The sequence below is a fragment of the Tasmannia lanceolata genome, unplaced genomic scaffold (assembly GCF_043159265.1).
Source record: "Tasmannia lanceolata isolate RefF3 unplaced genomic scaffold, GAP_Taslan_0.1 ptg000015l, whole genome shotgun sequence".
NCBI classification, from domain to species: Eukaryota; Viridiplantae; Streptophyta; class Magnoliopsida; order Canellales; family Winteraceae; genus Tasmannia; species Tasmannia lanceolata.
In genome coordinates this window covers 53,181,266-53,197,514 of record NW_027518692.1, presented here as the reverse complement: position 1 = coordinate 53,197,514, position 16,249 = coordinate 53,181,266, and the positions used below count along the sequence as shown (strand labels likewise).

At 38.3% G+C, this 16,249-nt stretch overlaps 1 protein-coding gene across 1 annotated transcript; it reads right to left on the bottom strand.

Annotated features, from left to right (window-relative positions):
• Positions 1 to 3,659: 3,659 nt before the first annotated feature.
• LOC143892083 (protein terminal ear1-like) lies at positions 3,660 to 15,545 on the bottom strand. Its single transcript, XM_077396552.1, has 5 exons — positions 15,175 to 15,545; positions 5,512 to 6,016; positions 5,296 to 5,415; positions 4,004 to 4,145; positions 3,660 to 3,911 (listed from the first exon to the last, which is right to left on the bottom strand). Exons 1-5 carry the CDS (start codon positions 15,191 to 15,193, stop codon positions 3,660 to 3,662), a joined length of 1,038 nt encoding a protein of 345 aa, XP_077252667.1. The 5' UTR covers positions 15,194 to 15,545.
• Positions 15,546 to 16,249: the final 704 nt, after the last annotated feature.

Sequence of the window (16,249 nt, the reverse complement as noted above, 5' to 3'; positions counted from 1 at the left end):
TAAAATTCCCTTCTTTTGGTATAATGCACCTAAGTTAAATTAAAGTCCTTCATAGGCTACTACAATGGTTCATCGAGTCATCTCGTGGAGTCCAACGACCAATGAGCTATAGTAGAATAAAGAGGTAAATGGTATCAAAACAAGGGTGTGTAAATATCAGTCACTAGATTGGATATACGAACAAACAAGGGAAAACTAAATATTAGGGGCAAGTTTCTACATCTCTGTTGAGCTCTTCAATTAATATTCATATATATTTCTGAAATTTGTGCATGATGCCAAGAACAGACATATAGAGAACATTTTGATATTATCTTGTGATCATCTTTATCGAACGAATTACATGGATTTTATCTATTTTTTCATGGACTTTATCGAATTTTTTAGCATTAAAAAATTCCAAAATAAAAAAATTTAAGAGAAAATTAAAATTTGTAGACAATTAGTGTTTAGTTAACTAAATATTTTATTAATTGAGCGTATATCAATTGTAATTTGAGAGCCAAGTTATATATTATCAATTCAATACCATCATCCAGATAAGATTCAAATAAAATATGTCATTAATTTCAGCAACACAAGCCCATTTCAAAACCAAAAAAAAAATCGAAACAGCCAAAATTCTATTTGAGGGCCATTCGATCAATATTCCATCCCCTGGGATTGGATTTGAGGCGATTGAGAAGAGGGGAGCATCACTTATTCATGCGGCTCTAATGCCTTTCTATAAAAAGTACTTATCCATGACAACGCGATCCAAAATTGGAATGTCTGACACACATAGAATGTGAACGACACGTCAACACACGTAGAATATGAACAACTCGTGTAAAAAGCTGATGTGCATAGAATGCAAATGCCACCATCAATGGAAGTACAATGCAAACGACTCAAGATCGACAGATATCAGATTAACTTGCTAACAAAACAACACAAACAAACGTCGGTGCGAGGGAGAGGGAATTAAAGAGAAAGGCTCACTTGAGAAGATGACCAATCCATGACGTCTTCAATTCAAGTCGACAAGCTACAACTATGAAAAGTGAACGACAATGCAGGAAAAGTAAAGATAAAAGATAAAATGCTAAGAAATGTTTGATGTTGGTTCTTGGACCTCTTCTTCGAAAGCAGTCGTTCCTTATTTTGACTTTTTACCCATATCTGCTCCCTATTGTCCCACGTTCTCTAAGAGGGAAATTGCAATAACCGTACACTTCATCTTCAAACTCTCACACGCTCCCTTGTTCATGGATAACTGCAGCCTCCATCTTCTTGAAAATGGCAGATGGCGTGCAACTTCTTTGAAATCATCGGATAAGTCACCAGTCAATAGCTCAGTCTCACATGACTGATTTCAAATTCGAAAATGGGTGTAAACATTGTGCCAAACATCCCTTCGCTTGACGAAAGGAAGTCGATGTAATGTTCCTTAGACCGATTGTCAGTCATAAATATTGATTCCCTCTCTAGCCCTCTTAAGTGTTTATGCATATAGTCCGAATCATTCTGTTTTTGACGTCGGTCTTTCTCCGGCCACCCTTGAAATTCAAAATCTCTAATTTGCGCTCGATCATGCCATTTTGTATCTACGATTTTGGCGGTATACCCAGAGAGTGAGACGAAATATTTTATTAATTAAAATCATTTCAATACTACAATGACAAGCTTTTAGGGCATACATTTTAACAATCTGACACTTGCACTCAAAGCTAGTTGTGCAAACATTTGGAGGGCATCTTAGATCCATGCCCTCCACATGTTTCCCAAACATTTTTGCGTGAAGGTCTTGGTCATTGGCTCTGCCATGTTGTCCGTTGAAGCAATTTTCTCGATGGCTACATCTCCTCTGCCAATGATCCCACGTGTCACATGATATGTGATATAATGTGCATTTCAAATGGCTTTAGATTCCAAGTGCTTTTCAAATTAATGTGCATTGATTGTGAATTGAAAGATTATTTAATTTCCATTATTGAAAATTTGTAATGATTGTGAATTGAAAGAATTATTTAATTTCTAGTGTTGAAGATGTGCATACTTGATACTTCAAATGTTAAATTGTTTTCTCTTCTTGAATATAATTCTTTAACTCTACGTTCCTTATCAAATTATGAATAGTTTTAAAAAGCGATTGAACTGTCTTATCCATAGATATTGAACTGTCTCATCCTTAGATTTCTGAGAAGCTTATATTTACATGGTGAAATAATTTATCCACTGATTTTCACTCAAAATGTTTCATTGTGGCATGCTTGTCTCGGCTAATGGATATAATCTCTTGCTGAGTGTTGGCTCACTCTAATATTATCATACTTTTTGCAGAGATTCTAAGTATTAGATTGGACTACGTCGCAGGATATATTCTGTGGGCGAGTGAGAAATAGGTGGGTAGGACTGATATCTAAGACATTTATTCGTATTTCGATTGATTGAGAGATCATTGTACAGGGTTTCATGTGAACTTGATTTATGTTATCATGGACAACCGTTACTGGTGGTTTTATCAGAGTTATGATTTAGTACTAATTAAATGAATGGGAGATTTTAGTTCCTTAATTTGTTTATAGGTGATATTGGATTCTGATAGCCTTACATGCCCGGAGCATGCGGCGCCCTTGAAGAATCAAGTTTTTAGTGTTACTCAGGCCAATTTTGGCAAACAGGTTTAGAAGAGACAATAAGTGGGGGGTGGTTATGCTGGAGAGGGGTCAAAATACCATTTTCCCTGGCATGAGTAGCATTTTTACTTTAGTGAATATTTCAATAGTGATTTTTTTTTAGGTAAATCATGGTTCTTGATGACTAATCTAGTATTTATTTTACATTTTTAGGGATTATCGGGAAATTTTAAAGATAATGAAACAATACTCACCAACAGGAGAATCCGAGCCGTTCAATAAGATTGACAAATAAAACACACGGTTTAATTTGGACAAACCTCACAAACATGTAAAGATGAGAAAAAGGAGGGCAGTGACACTACGAGAGAGAGAGAGAGAGAGAGAGATATTAGGGGGTCGATTTATCATTGCCCAAAGAGAGAAAGATATGGGGGTCGATTTGAGATATTAGGGGGTCGATTTATCACTGCCCAAAGGATTCCACCAAGTAAACAAAACCCTCTTGGTGGGCCCGAGGCTACGAAAAACACGGCCCAGAGTAAAGGGCTTACCATAAAATCCACTCAGTCGGCGTGTTCTAGCATAAGCAGGAAATTCATACTAAATTAAGCCGTCTGAGTAGGGTTGGCAACGAGTGCGGATAAATAGAGACAATAAATACGTGCATGCGTAGATATTTCCATAAAAAGAGAATATATTTAAAAGTAGAAGGGTGGAGAGTGTGTAGTGAGGCACAGTGGGTGAACCCGGCCATCTCCCTCTCCATTGTGTAAAACCTCAAACCTTTCGATAGATGTAAAATGCATGTTTAATTACTTGAATCCAAAAGAATGTTTGAATGGAAAGAGAAATGAAGGTTCAGAACAAAAACCCATGAAGAGATAGAGAGAGAGAGAGAGAGATCAAATAAGGCTTTGGTTGCCGTTTCTTTCGACATAAAATGGCCGTAAGAACAAATTTTACTCACATTTTTACACTAAAAAATGAGCTTATAATTTGCTTTACGTCCATTTTTACGTCGAGCGGTCGTCCTCTTCCTCATTTTCCAACGCCATCAGCGTCGTCGTCATCCTCACCGTTGATCAATATCAATGGTAATGAGTCCCCGGTGTCAATTTGCTTGCCTTTGCTGCTACTAATCTTCTTGATATTGTCGGTGTGTCCACGTATGAGGACCGGCTCAGTTAGTTGCTTCCCGTCTCGAGGCGGCGAAAACACCATGGGAAGGCATTCGTCCATCTCATATTCGAACTTGGCATTTTTGAATTGTTCTTTCAATTCATCCAAACCCTACAAAAAAGGAAAAAATAATCATAGAGCAATAGCAAGACAGAAGGAAAAAAAACAAAGCACTTTAAGAAACAGAAATGGAAAATCCTCACCTGCAAGCGAGCGTAGGCGACTTCACAGACTTTCCTGGAGTTGCCAACATCCAATGGCTTCATGTGAAATGATTTGTAGAATTTACATGCCGCCTTGGGAGAGGTCAAATTCAAAAACCCATACCCGATATTGCACTTGTTTCTATTACAAAAAACAAAATTTTACACACAAAAAAACCTTAAAAGACCACACCAAGAGAAACAAAAAGATCTTTCTAGTTTCTTATTGGCTGTGTGTGTGTGTATATATATGTATATATTTATGGTTTGTGTCATATGTCTAATTGGTCGTAAGATAATAAACAAAAGAAAAGATAGAAAAAGAGAGGTAAAGACGTTGATTCCATGCAACCAGACCTCCTAACGGCTCAATTCGAGAGGAACCATCCACATTACCAACTCATTTCCCACTTACATTTACCAACTTACATGACACACAATAATAACTAACACCCACAAATCTAAAATGTATAATCCTACAATAACTACTTAGTAACTACATCATATACACTATAATTGTACGAATAGTCTCCACAGGTTCAATTCGGAAGGAATCCTCCACAGTACCAAATTAATCAATTATCCACTTACATTTATCGATTTATATGACACATAATAATAAGTGACTAGCACCCACAAATCTAAAATGCATAATCCTACAATAACTACTTTGTAATTACATATACGTAACTAACACCCAGAAATCTAAAATGCATAATCTTATAATAACTACTTTGTAACTACATCATATACACTATAACATGTACATATAGTCTCCGTAGATTCAATTCGAGAGGAACCGTCCACATTACCAAATCAATTATCCACTTACGTTTACCGACTTACATGACACATAATTATGAGAAATTATCTGATGCCCGACCGTGAAAATGAAGGGCGGAGAGAGAGAAAACCTCTCTCCCTTGATTTTTAATCCAAGGGAAAGCCCCATTTTTTTACTTTTCCTTGGTTCAAAAACCAAGGCAGCAGGTTTTGTCTCCTTCCACCCTTTACATTTTCACGGCCGGGCATCATATAATTTCTCCGTAATTTTAAGTAACTAACATCCACGAATCTAAAATACATAATCCTAAAATAACTACTTTATATGTAACTAACACTCAAATCTAAAATGTATAATCCTACAGTAACTACTTTATAACTACATCATATACTTAACTAACACCTACAAATCTAAAATGTATAATCCTACAATAACTACTTTGTAACTACATCATGTACGCTATAATACGTACGTATAGTCTCCATAGGTTTCTAGTTTTCTAACTAACCTGAAATCAACAGGCAGATAGAGGAAGTCATAGGAAGACAAAGGCTCGTTGTCTCCCTCGGCAATCTGCTCGTTCCAGTAAATGCAGTGTCTGTCGAGCAACTCCATTAGCATCTTCTGACTGCACACAATAAACCCAGATAGGAAAAAATTCAAAAGAAATCAGGAAAAAAACTATATATATAAAATCTAAAGAGAGCCAAGAAAGAGAGGCCACCTGTACTTGTTGGGTAAGTTTTTTATCATTACAGTTGTTCTTGAATCCTTGTAATCTGAATCTTCCATACAGTCTTCCTTAAACAGGAAATAAGTATCTGTGGGATTTCGAATCTGACGACTGTTTGAAGAAAAACGCTGAGTTCTTGAAACATTACCCTCTGGAAAATTGTAATTATTTGAAGAAAAGTTGGTTTGTGAGTATGGATAGGGAGGTATTGATGGTGTAGGCAGTAGTGGTGGTTGTGAAGAGCAAATCGGAATTCTTCTAGAATAACTGTTGTTATTATTTTTGTACTGGTTGGATGAAGAATAAATTGTAGTGTTGTTGTTGAAGAACTTTTTTCTTATGCCACCAGGATGACCAAATTCGATATTCACAATCTTGCCATTTATTTCCTTTCTATTCATCTCCGAAAGAGCACGAGCTGCGTCACTAACATTGAAGAATTCCACGAATCGGTGCTCTTGTTTAGAAGGAGTCTCTCTCAGTTCTTTTATATGCCCTAGAAATGAAAATATGTGGAAAAAAAACGACATCAATTCAACACTTAGAAGAAATTGGTTAATCACAGAAAAAAAATGGTGGGAACGAGAAAGGGAATTCAATGCATTGGTGCATGGGAATGAAGGGGTAATAACAGTGCCCTCACCATCTAGACACCCCCCACCATCTAGAAAGGGGAAACATGCAGAAGAGTAGCCAACATGTAGAGAGAGAGAGAGAGAGAGAGAGAGAGAGAGAGAGAGAGAGAGAGAGAGAGAGAAGAAGAAGAAGAAGAAGAAGGCGAAGGTCTCTACTAATCGATTGTCCAACAACAAAAAAAACAAAAAAACAAACAAACGAACAAAAAAGATAGAGAGATTCAATTCGTATCTTATTAAAAGGAAGCAAAACCAGGTATAGAAAAGGAACCACCAAAAAAAAAAAAAAACCACACAAAAGGCAAATCAATCCAAACCCAGATATACCATGAGAGAGAAAAGGAGTTCAATGAATAGATTGTAAAAACATGGCAATAAATTGAGAGAGAGAGAGAGAGTAGGTTTACCTCCCCCCCCCCCCCCAACCCTAACAGAAATCGTCAACTTTTAAGCCTTTTGGAGTTAACGGTGGCTCCTCCACCCCTTCTTATATCCTAACGATATCTGTTGGGGGGGGTCACTGCCCATATTTAATTGTTGTTGGTCTCCCGATTGTCCTAAACAACTAAACTAAAGTACAAGATGAGGAGCAAAACGGGTTGGGATCATCCTATGGAAATGATTTTTAGGACACAACCTATTTACGTTGCGGCGTATCAAATGGACAGTCTCGATCATCCTCTACAGTAATTTTTGAAAAATACTAGACTCTACAGGCTTACAAGATGTAAAATAAATTCTCCGGAAAAAAGAAGCAATTAAAGAAAAAAAGAAGAAGCAAAAGTCAATCAAAAAACCAGATATACAAAACACAGAGAAAAATACTTGAATGAACAGATTCCAAAAACATCACAAAAAAAAATAAAAAAAATCAAGGTAATTCCTACCAAAAACCTCAAAAATTTCTTTCAGTTTGCTGGAAGAAACCTCCGAATCTAAGTTAAAAATAACGATAGTCCCTTGATTCATCCAATCAAAATCCAGAACCCCTTCAACCCCATCAACTGGGTCTGTAAACTGGGCCCACACCGCCCGGCCTGAGATAAGTCCATGGGCGGGCTCCGGCATCGGCTCCGGTATCGGATCCGGAAAATGGGAATATTGAGAATAATGCATTCCCAATATTCTCTGATGCTTTATATGTTGCTCTTGGATGGCCCTCAGAGCACACTTTGAGTGCCTTAGATCATAGAAATGGACGGTCACGATCCCTTCAGACAACCTCTCCATTTGAACTCCCCTCACATTCCCTCCAAAAACCTCTAGATCTTTTCTGACCGTAGATTCCGTTACATAGGTTGGAACCGAGCTCAGAAGAATCGTCCGACTCGACCCAGCAGTTGGTAGAGGGGTGGTTGTAACGTGCGCCGGGAGTTGATGCTCGTAACCTACGTCTCCTCCTCCATCATAGAAAGGAACTGGTTGTTGCATTGGAGACTCATATGAGTAGTAGTAATAGGGGATGTAAATATGGGGCTGGATGAGGGTAAAATGATATTGGGGACAAGGGTTTCTTGGCCGGAATTCTTTTGCTCCGGCATCTAAGCCCCCATTAGACCCCATTCCTCCGTTGATCGGAAAACCTCTTTCTAAAAACCACCGTTGAAAAAGAGAGAAAAGAAAGCGGTTTCACAGCGTAAGGTCTCAAATGGAGGGCTTTTTGGCCCCTTTTTAAGACCTCAGCTCTGATACTTTCCAACATGTAACGGTCTGATTCGTCTGAAATCTCTCTCTCTCTCTCTCTCTCTCTCTCTCTCTCTAGTGGGATTAGATATATTTAGTATGGATTCCAGAAATTGGCCATTAAATGCACGAAGAACCGGCCTCTCTCCTTTGGTACGTAATTTTGAGCTGTATGTAGTCACTAATCACTATAAGCGCATGCATAGGAGGAATATTGAGATCTTGTACAGCTTGTAAATAAAAATGGCACTATTCAATTAATCATCCGATTCTAATATCAATCCGGATTTGCTAGGGACCATCACAGAAGGCATTTCGCAGGCCGGCTGTGTCAACTGAGAGCACCCACCTCATGAGTAGTGACAAATTTTTTTTGAAAAGTGAGCCTATGTGGCTGCTCTTTCATGCAACAGCCGGCTTGCGAAATGCCTTATCTGATGGTCCCTAGCAAATCCCATATCGGTAATATGTATTTTTATTTTTTTTTGGATTTGCTAGTGTCCATTGCAGAAAGCATTTCGTCGATGGGTTGTTGCATGTGAGAGCAGCCACCTCATGGATGAAGACAAAATCTGCTGAAAAGTGAGCATGTGTGGCTGCTCTCACATCCAACAGGCCATCTGCGATGGACGCTAGCAAATCCCTTTTTTTGGTTATTGAACATGGATTATTAAAATATCCGCATAGGCGGCAAATCATAATCAAGGTAAAAATAACACATTATTTGATGTTAAGATCAGATATGATAAGCGTATTATTCGGCCATAATGAATATATTGTACTGTCGGCTCTGGTCGGGTTGAGCTTTTCCGAATCCGATCCGATCCGATCTTATGGTAAAACCTCAACTCGAGTTCTTAAAAATTTACCCAAGCTGAACAACTAATTTCAATGCCGCCGCACCCTGTCGTAGATTTCCTCAAAAGGGATACTTTATTAGTGTGCGAACTCGTTGTATTAAAAGCGGTTCAATTTATATAAACTGTTACCATTCAAAAAAAAAAAAAAAATTATATAAACCCACGTAATTGATAAGTTAAAAACTATATACAAACAATGACTAGATCTATTGAATCCAATTCGATTTCATATCTTAAGGTCCAAAATCGTTCCTGATCAAACACAGATATAGCAACAAGATCTATTTGAATTTTGAAATGCTGATGGCCCACAAATGAAACCACAACCCTAAAAGTGGGCGGACTCCCTTATATGAGGTCACCTCCTAGTGATGCATCCCTAGTCAAAAGCTCCTACTTTTTAGCCATTGCAAGTACATAGTTTTGATTCGGTACCATATTTTACAGCTTGTAAATAAAATGGCTCGTGTTTTATTTCGCATGGTATCTTTGAAAAGCATGTAGTTTATAAGCTGGCACATTAAATGAGAGGATTTGAAAGGATTTCGATTCATTGTATCTTTAACCATTTCCTTCTTTGTATTGTTCTAATGTGCAACATATCAAGTAATCAAAAATAGGGAAATGATTTAGCACTCCATGTTTTGATATGTAGCGGAAGCTTCTTGTCTTTTACTGTTTAAAGGGTGGCCAAAAGGTTATTTACCGTTCCCAAAAAGCTCTGACAACTCCCATTAAAAACAAAAAGACACCCTACTTTCGCTACGTATCAAAAAAGTGTAGTGCTAAAATCATTTCCCTAAAAATAATATATTAAACATGAAAATTTATCAACTTTAGAAAGAAAAAAATACAATATTCAAAGTCATATGATCAGATGACTATGATTAGGGGTGTAAATGGATATTCGAAAATTCGATAACCGTTCGCATCCGAATCTGTTTAAAGCGGATATTATCTGAATCTGTTTCAAGCGGATATCTCCGTTTATGAGATATCCGGCTCTTAGCGGATGTGAATCTGGTAAATGGTATATTCGATCCGTTTAACATCCGAATCCGTGAAGTACATCCTTTTTATTTATTATTAATAATATCATTAATATTTATTTTTAGAAATGACACACTATCTTTTGTTTCTAAAAGAAAAGTGAACTTTCTTTTTAGAAAACAAAAAACAAAAACAAAAAGTGTTTTGGGTGGGAAATGGTGTAATCTCTCATTTTAAGGGCATTCTTGGAGTTTGACATGGCTTCTTTTTGAAGCAACAAATGTGGGCTGTAGGATGAAAGAGACAAATGGATGATGGTGATTGAAAGAAGATGGCATAGCTGGTAGAGAATTCTAAAGCAAAAAGGCCATCTAGGTCATTGATGGTAAATGGACGGCTCAGATCAATTTTCCAACTTAGGGTTATATAAAAATTCAAAATGCAATTAAAAGACGGGACTTCTAAGGTTTGCAAGGAGAAGAAGAGAGAGGAAAAAGAAGGAGGCCGAGACACCATCTCCTGCATTCCTTGTTGCCCCCACCCCCCACCAAAATCCATCGGCGCCCCTCTCCACCTTCTCACGACCACCTCCATCACCACCAGTCACCTCCATCTCTAACCCAATCCCCATCCCCATTTTTCTTCATCTTCCCCCATCAGCACTCTCACTTCCCCTGTTCAAAATAAGCCCAAACCCATTCCATTATATACACAAAAACAAAAACAAAAAAAACCCAAAGACCACTACCAGCACCATTATCCATCCGCACTGCCTCTCTCTCCCTTCCTTTGTTTTAAAAGAAGATTATCTCATATATTTAAGGTTTTGAGAGTTAATTTTGAGAAGAGAAGATAGATGTCTAGTTTTAGGGTTTGAAAATTTCATTCAAGGAGTAAGAAAGGAGAAGAAAGATAAAGTGTTGCAAATTTTTTTTCGAATTTACCGAGTAAATGGATACAGATAATATCTGAATTCGAACAATATCCGTAGGAATCGAATTTGGTAATAGATATTAAATATCCGTTGAATTCGAATCCGTATCAGAATTCGGATAGTGTATACTGTAATCGAATTCAGATATAGCCATATCCGATTCAAATTCGATCCGTTTACACCCCTAACTATGATCTTTAAGTATGACTTTTGGGCTATGATGATATGTTCAATCCATGATATTCCCCACTAGATGAATCCTCCAAATCCTGTAAAAGTGTAGCATTTTTTGCCCTATTAATAGTATTTTTTTTCCTTTTATACTTTTTTTATATGGTGTCCTGGTGTATACCTACTACCAATCAAGGTGATGCCATTGATATTTGATCTAACAGCAACTGACTTTATAAATATTAAGGACCGCACTTTGTAGTATCCCCATTATGTGCATATACAGATGGGCGAACACTAAATAATTTCACTCTTTTATACATCGATCTCCATCTTTTAGTAAGTATACATTGTATAATGGGATTTTCTAACTTCCATCGCACATCTGTGAGATGCCTTTTGCGATGGACGCTAGCAAATCCCTTGTGTAATAGGAAAACTTAGGGCTACCAGATGAATATAAACTAACCTTTATCTGTTTTTTATATATCTACTACTATATATCAGAAGAGAAAATGAGAGAATTTTGTCCATTTAACACTTCAATGTGGATGATTTTTACTGTTTTTTACCCTCCCCACATATTTGTACATACCATCTATGTGAGGGTAAAAAAGGTATGAATGTTGAGAATTATTTGCAAAATCTATGGCAAATATGTGGCATTAACACCTCGCTGGTAATTTCGAATCTTGATTTGCTAGCCACCTTCTCTAAAAGCTATGTCTCGCCTATCCTTTGCAATTGTATGTATTCGGAGATTTGTCTTATTAGATGTGATGAAAAACTGCACGGAAATACTATTTCTTGAAAGGTTGCTAGAATAATATGTAAAAAAAGAAGCTAGCAATAATAATCATTACACAGTAAAGTTTGGGAGGGAAATTACGGACGACGGGTACCTGGATATTACGGAAAAAACTACAAAGAAGAGGTATCAAAATATGACAATTACGAAAAAACTATTTTGCCTTATTAATTTTTTGAGGATATTATGAATTCCGCACACCTATACAAATATTTACAAATTCAGGGCACCTTCAGACAAACAACATATTATGGAAACCTCTATAGATTGGAGGGCTAGGATCAGCCTATGAAAATGAATTTACAGGCACAACCTATTGATGTTGTGTTCCATCACATGAACGGTTTAGATCAACCTATGATGTGGTCCGTACAATTCTTTGTTGGGGTTTTTTACTAGTATATATATATATATATATATATATATATATATATATATATATATATATATATATATATAGCATAAGAGAATGAGAGAATTATGTGAATTTCTCCCAAAATTCTAATAGAAATTACACATCACTTTTTTTTTGCTTTTTTAACAAAGGCACCCATTCAACCCACATATTTTCAATCCTACCCCCTCCTTTATGCCTTGTAACAAAGGCGCCCATTAAAGCCACATAATTTCAATCCTGCCCCCTCCTTTATGCTTTTTGAATAAAAAAAGTGGACAAAGGCAAAAATAATCACTACGTACTAAAGTTTTGGAGGAAAATTACGGAAAGAGTACTTGAAAGTCACAAAATTATGGAAAAAGTATCAAAACGGGTACCTGTATATGACAATTACGGAAAAAACTACAATGATGAGGTTTCGATACAAGATAATTACAAAAAACTACTTTTCCTTATGAGTTTTTTTAGGATATTATGAATTCCGGATACTTGTAAACATATTTACGAATTCCAGGCACCTGAAGAGGAACAACAGATTATGGAAACCTTTATAGATTGGAGGGCTAGGATTAGCCTATGGAAATGATTTTAAGGGCACAACCTATTTCTGTTGTGTTCCATCACATTGACGGTTTGGATCAACCTATGATGTGGTCCGTACAGTTCTTTGTCGGCCCGTGCATCGCACAGGATTTTTTACTAGTATATATATATAGAGAGAGAAAACGGTTCCTACACATATGTGTAGAGAGTTCTCTACACACTAGCTTAAAATACAGTGGGGGCCCACATTGTTTGGGTGATCCAAGCCATCCATTTTAAAGGCCCTCACATAGATAGGGTGTCTACAAAAAATCAGATCCATAGGATCATCCCAACCCTACGATTTGTGGAGGTAAAATGGATGTCTTTAAACCTTCACAAATTAGTCCATTTTTTGTCTACACAGTTCGAATGGTTAGGATGATCCTATGGATCTGATTTTTTGTGGACACCCTATCTATGTAAGGGCCTTAAAAATGAATGGTTTGGATCACCCAAATAATGTGGCCCCCACGGTATTTTAAGCTAGTGTGTAGATAACTTATCTACACATATGTGTAGGAACCGTTTTCTCATATATATATATATATATATATATATATATATATATATATATATATATATATATATATATATATATATATATATATATATATGGTAATGATATACTCACAACCCCTGATGTTCCACTGTTAAATCGGCCGACGTAGTCCTTCAAGGACTTATCTTTCTCTTGCTTCACCGCCATTAGCGATGCGGCTGTTCTCCGCTGCCTTCTACTACTCATGAAGTGGCAATCAAGACTGTCTCTGAATTCTTCGAAAGAACTAATGGACCCGGGATGAAGTCCAGAGTACCAATCACGGGCGGCTCCAATGAGAGTCGCAAGGCAAGCTCGACAAAGGAATGCATCTGAAGCCCCATGTAACAGCATTAATGTCTTAAAGGTCTTTAGGTGATCGATCGAATTTGTGGCTCCATCGTAATGGGGAAGCTGCGGCACCTTGAACCCGCATGGTGCTGAGGACTGAGAACCTTTTTTGTGAAGGGAGGTTTTCTTGAAAACGGTCGTCACCCGGCAGGGTTGCTCCCCCAGCCCTCAAGAATAGCCCAATACGATGGTCCATCTCCTTGAGCTTGCACTGCATGTGAGCAGTTTTCTGATCTACTTTCTTAACTACTGCTCTCCTAAGCATTCCCGCCAGATGCGGGCTTGAGGCTGAGTATAAGTAGCTTTCAGGATTTCTCCTGTAGTGGTTGCGCACTACCGGTCCAGATGACCTCCTCGGGAGCGCGGATGGCAATCCCTTCACCTTGAGCACTCTCTATGATGGCGAGAGCGGTGACTAGGAGACATCTGTCGCTCATATGTACGCTGAGGATATCAACCGGATGAAATAGAGTGTCGCTCGTTATGCATGGGTGCATGTCCTTGTTCTGTCACCACTCTCTCTTGATGTGCTGACCTACCCTTAGGCTAAGCTCCAGCAGAATGGTGCTCTAGGCGGTATCTGAGCTGATCCGTCAAAGTCGTAATTTACTGCACCAATGCGTTGAACACCTCTGCGATAGGTGGAGCTGTCTGTATATGAGGCTCTGGTGGAGCGGGTTGCAGTTCCTTAGGTGGGGGGAACAACGGCCTGAGAATCTAAGTCGCCCTTGGTGATCATTTCTAGGGGGACTTAGTGCGCTGAGCTGGGTTTCCACTCTTCCGACCAGCCATGCTAAGATCTACTAGCAGTTTTTTTTTTCGTCCCACGGATGGCACCAATTTGTTGCAGCCAAAATCGAGGAGGTAACATAGGAAAAGCTAGAACGGGCCCCGCCTGTGAGCAGACGATTAGAAGGCCAACCCGGAGTTTTTGACTCCGGGAGACCCTTCGATGCTTAAGTCAGTGGCCGGCAACATATGATAGAAATTTGCACAAGAATAGTAAGTTTTGGGAATTCGAAGCCTTACCTTTGAGCCTTAGGAGGCTATTTATAGATGGAGCCTAAAACGGGGATTATGAGTGAGATTACCTTAATGCCCCTGGACAAGTGTCGCCATGTGATTGGGCAAGGGTTTAGTCTAGAACTTTCCATATTGGGTAAGAATACTTAGTTACCCTTTGCCACGTGTCGGCCTATGATTCGAATGTTATTTTTTCCCCCATCAAGAGAGGACAAACATATCAATAATTATTAACTACGAAAATTGTGTGAAATGTATCTTTTTTAAGGTATACATATCAAAGGAGAGGTATGTCATCAAAGTGAGACCGTGCAATTTTCACCTTTTTTTTACGACGTAGGGTGTCCGCACGCCCTTTGGGAGTAGGACTATTCCCTACTGATGCACATGGTGGCCCACAAACCACGTGCATTAGGATAAATCGGGGTGGGATTTGAACACTCGTCTCCGGGAAGCAAACCCATGACTTATGCCGAAGAGCCAGCACCCGTTTGGGCTTGCAATTATCACTCCATCGGATAAAAGATGAAAAATTGGAATCGAAGGGGGTGCCTTTATCAACAGGAGGGTTTGAAAATTGTGCTCGAGATATAGAGAACATGAGAGGGTCTTAACATCAAACCAAAAAGACAGTATTTTTTGGGCATTTAATAAAAGCTATGATGTAATGTCATGATACCTGAAAAGTGAAAACCCATCTTCCATTAGTCTTTTCCATGGTTCGCCACAAGAAGGCAATATCCTTTATTTAGTAACATTTTTCCTCGTTTTGCTGTTTGCTTTACCAATCTCTCCTTCCTTCCTCATGCAACGACGCTGATGTCTCCTGTTGACAACAGGTGGCTGGCATGAATCTAGACAAGGAGCAATTGGATGGCGGAGATTGAGCCTCCAGCTCAATGGTAAAGGCTTTGGCCTTCCACCCTGAGGTCGAAGGTTCGATCCCAGCTTGCCCCTCCCCCGGAGAACTGCACTTGCATGAGATTCATTCAGGCCAAGCTAGGAACGTGATGCTCTGATACCATGATAAATAATGAAGATTCTCACTAATCTTTGTTTCTTATCCTGGTTACAAAATCCCTAATGAGTACCTATAAAACACTATAAAAACCCTAACTACTAAATCTATCCTGGTTACCTACTCTGTCCAAACTCCAAACTACCTAATCTACCACTCCCCCAATTCAACGACCAAGATTTCCTTATCAATGGCCAAACTCTGATCTACTCTACCAGTAATTTTAGAAAGTAAACCCTACCTTTGATTGATCTAGACAATACTATCTCACGTCAATCTCGCAATCATAATATCCATGCTAGAATGGAATTTGGCAATAATCAATGTTGGCAAAGTTGAATTTCCCCCAAGCAATTCTCTTCCACCTATTTCACCCAGCCTAAAAAAATAGAATGATAAGAATTGAAGAACACGCACAAAGGGCCTTATAACTTTAGACCACACTAAAATCATGTAGATAGGCTTCTAGTGAACTTCTCCTGAAAGATTAGGTTGTCATATTGTTCTGATGCGCAAGTAGAAGACAACCAGGTTGTAATAGAAGAAGGTATGTATTTTTTACTTAGGAAACCCTACCATTGATCGATATAGACCATCTATCCTCATAGGTCATCCATTATGCCTCCAATGGCCCAAAAATCACGTCAATCAGGCAATCCTAATAGGGAAATGTTATCAGCACTACTGTATTTTGATGAGGGCACTCCTCACTTTATTAAAAGTACAGTATGGCCCA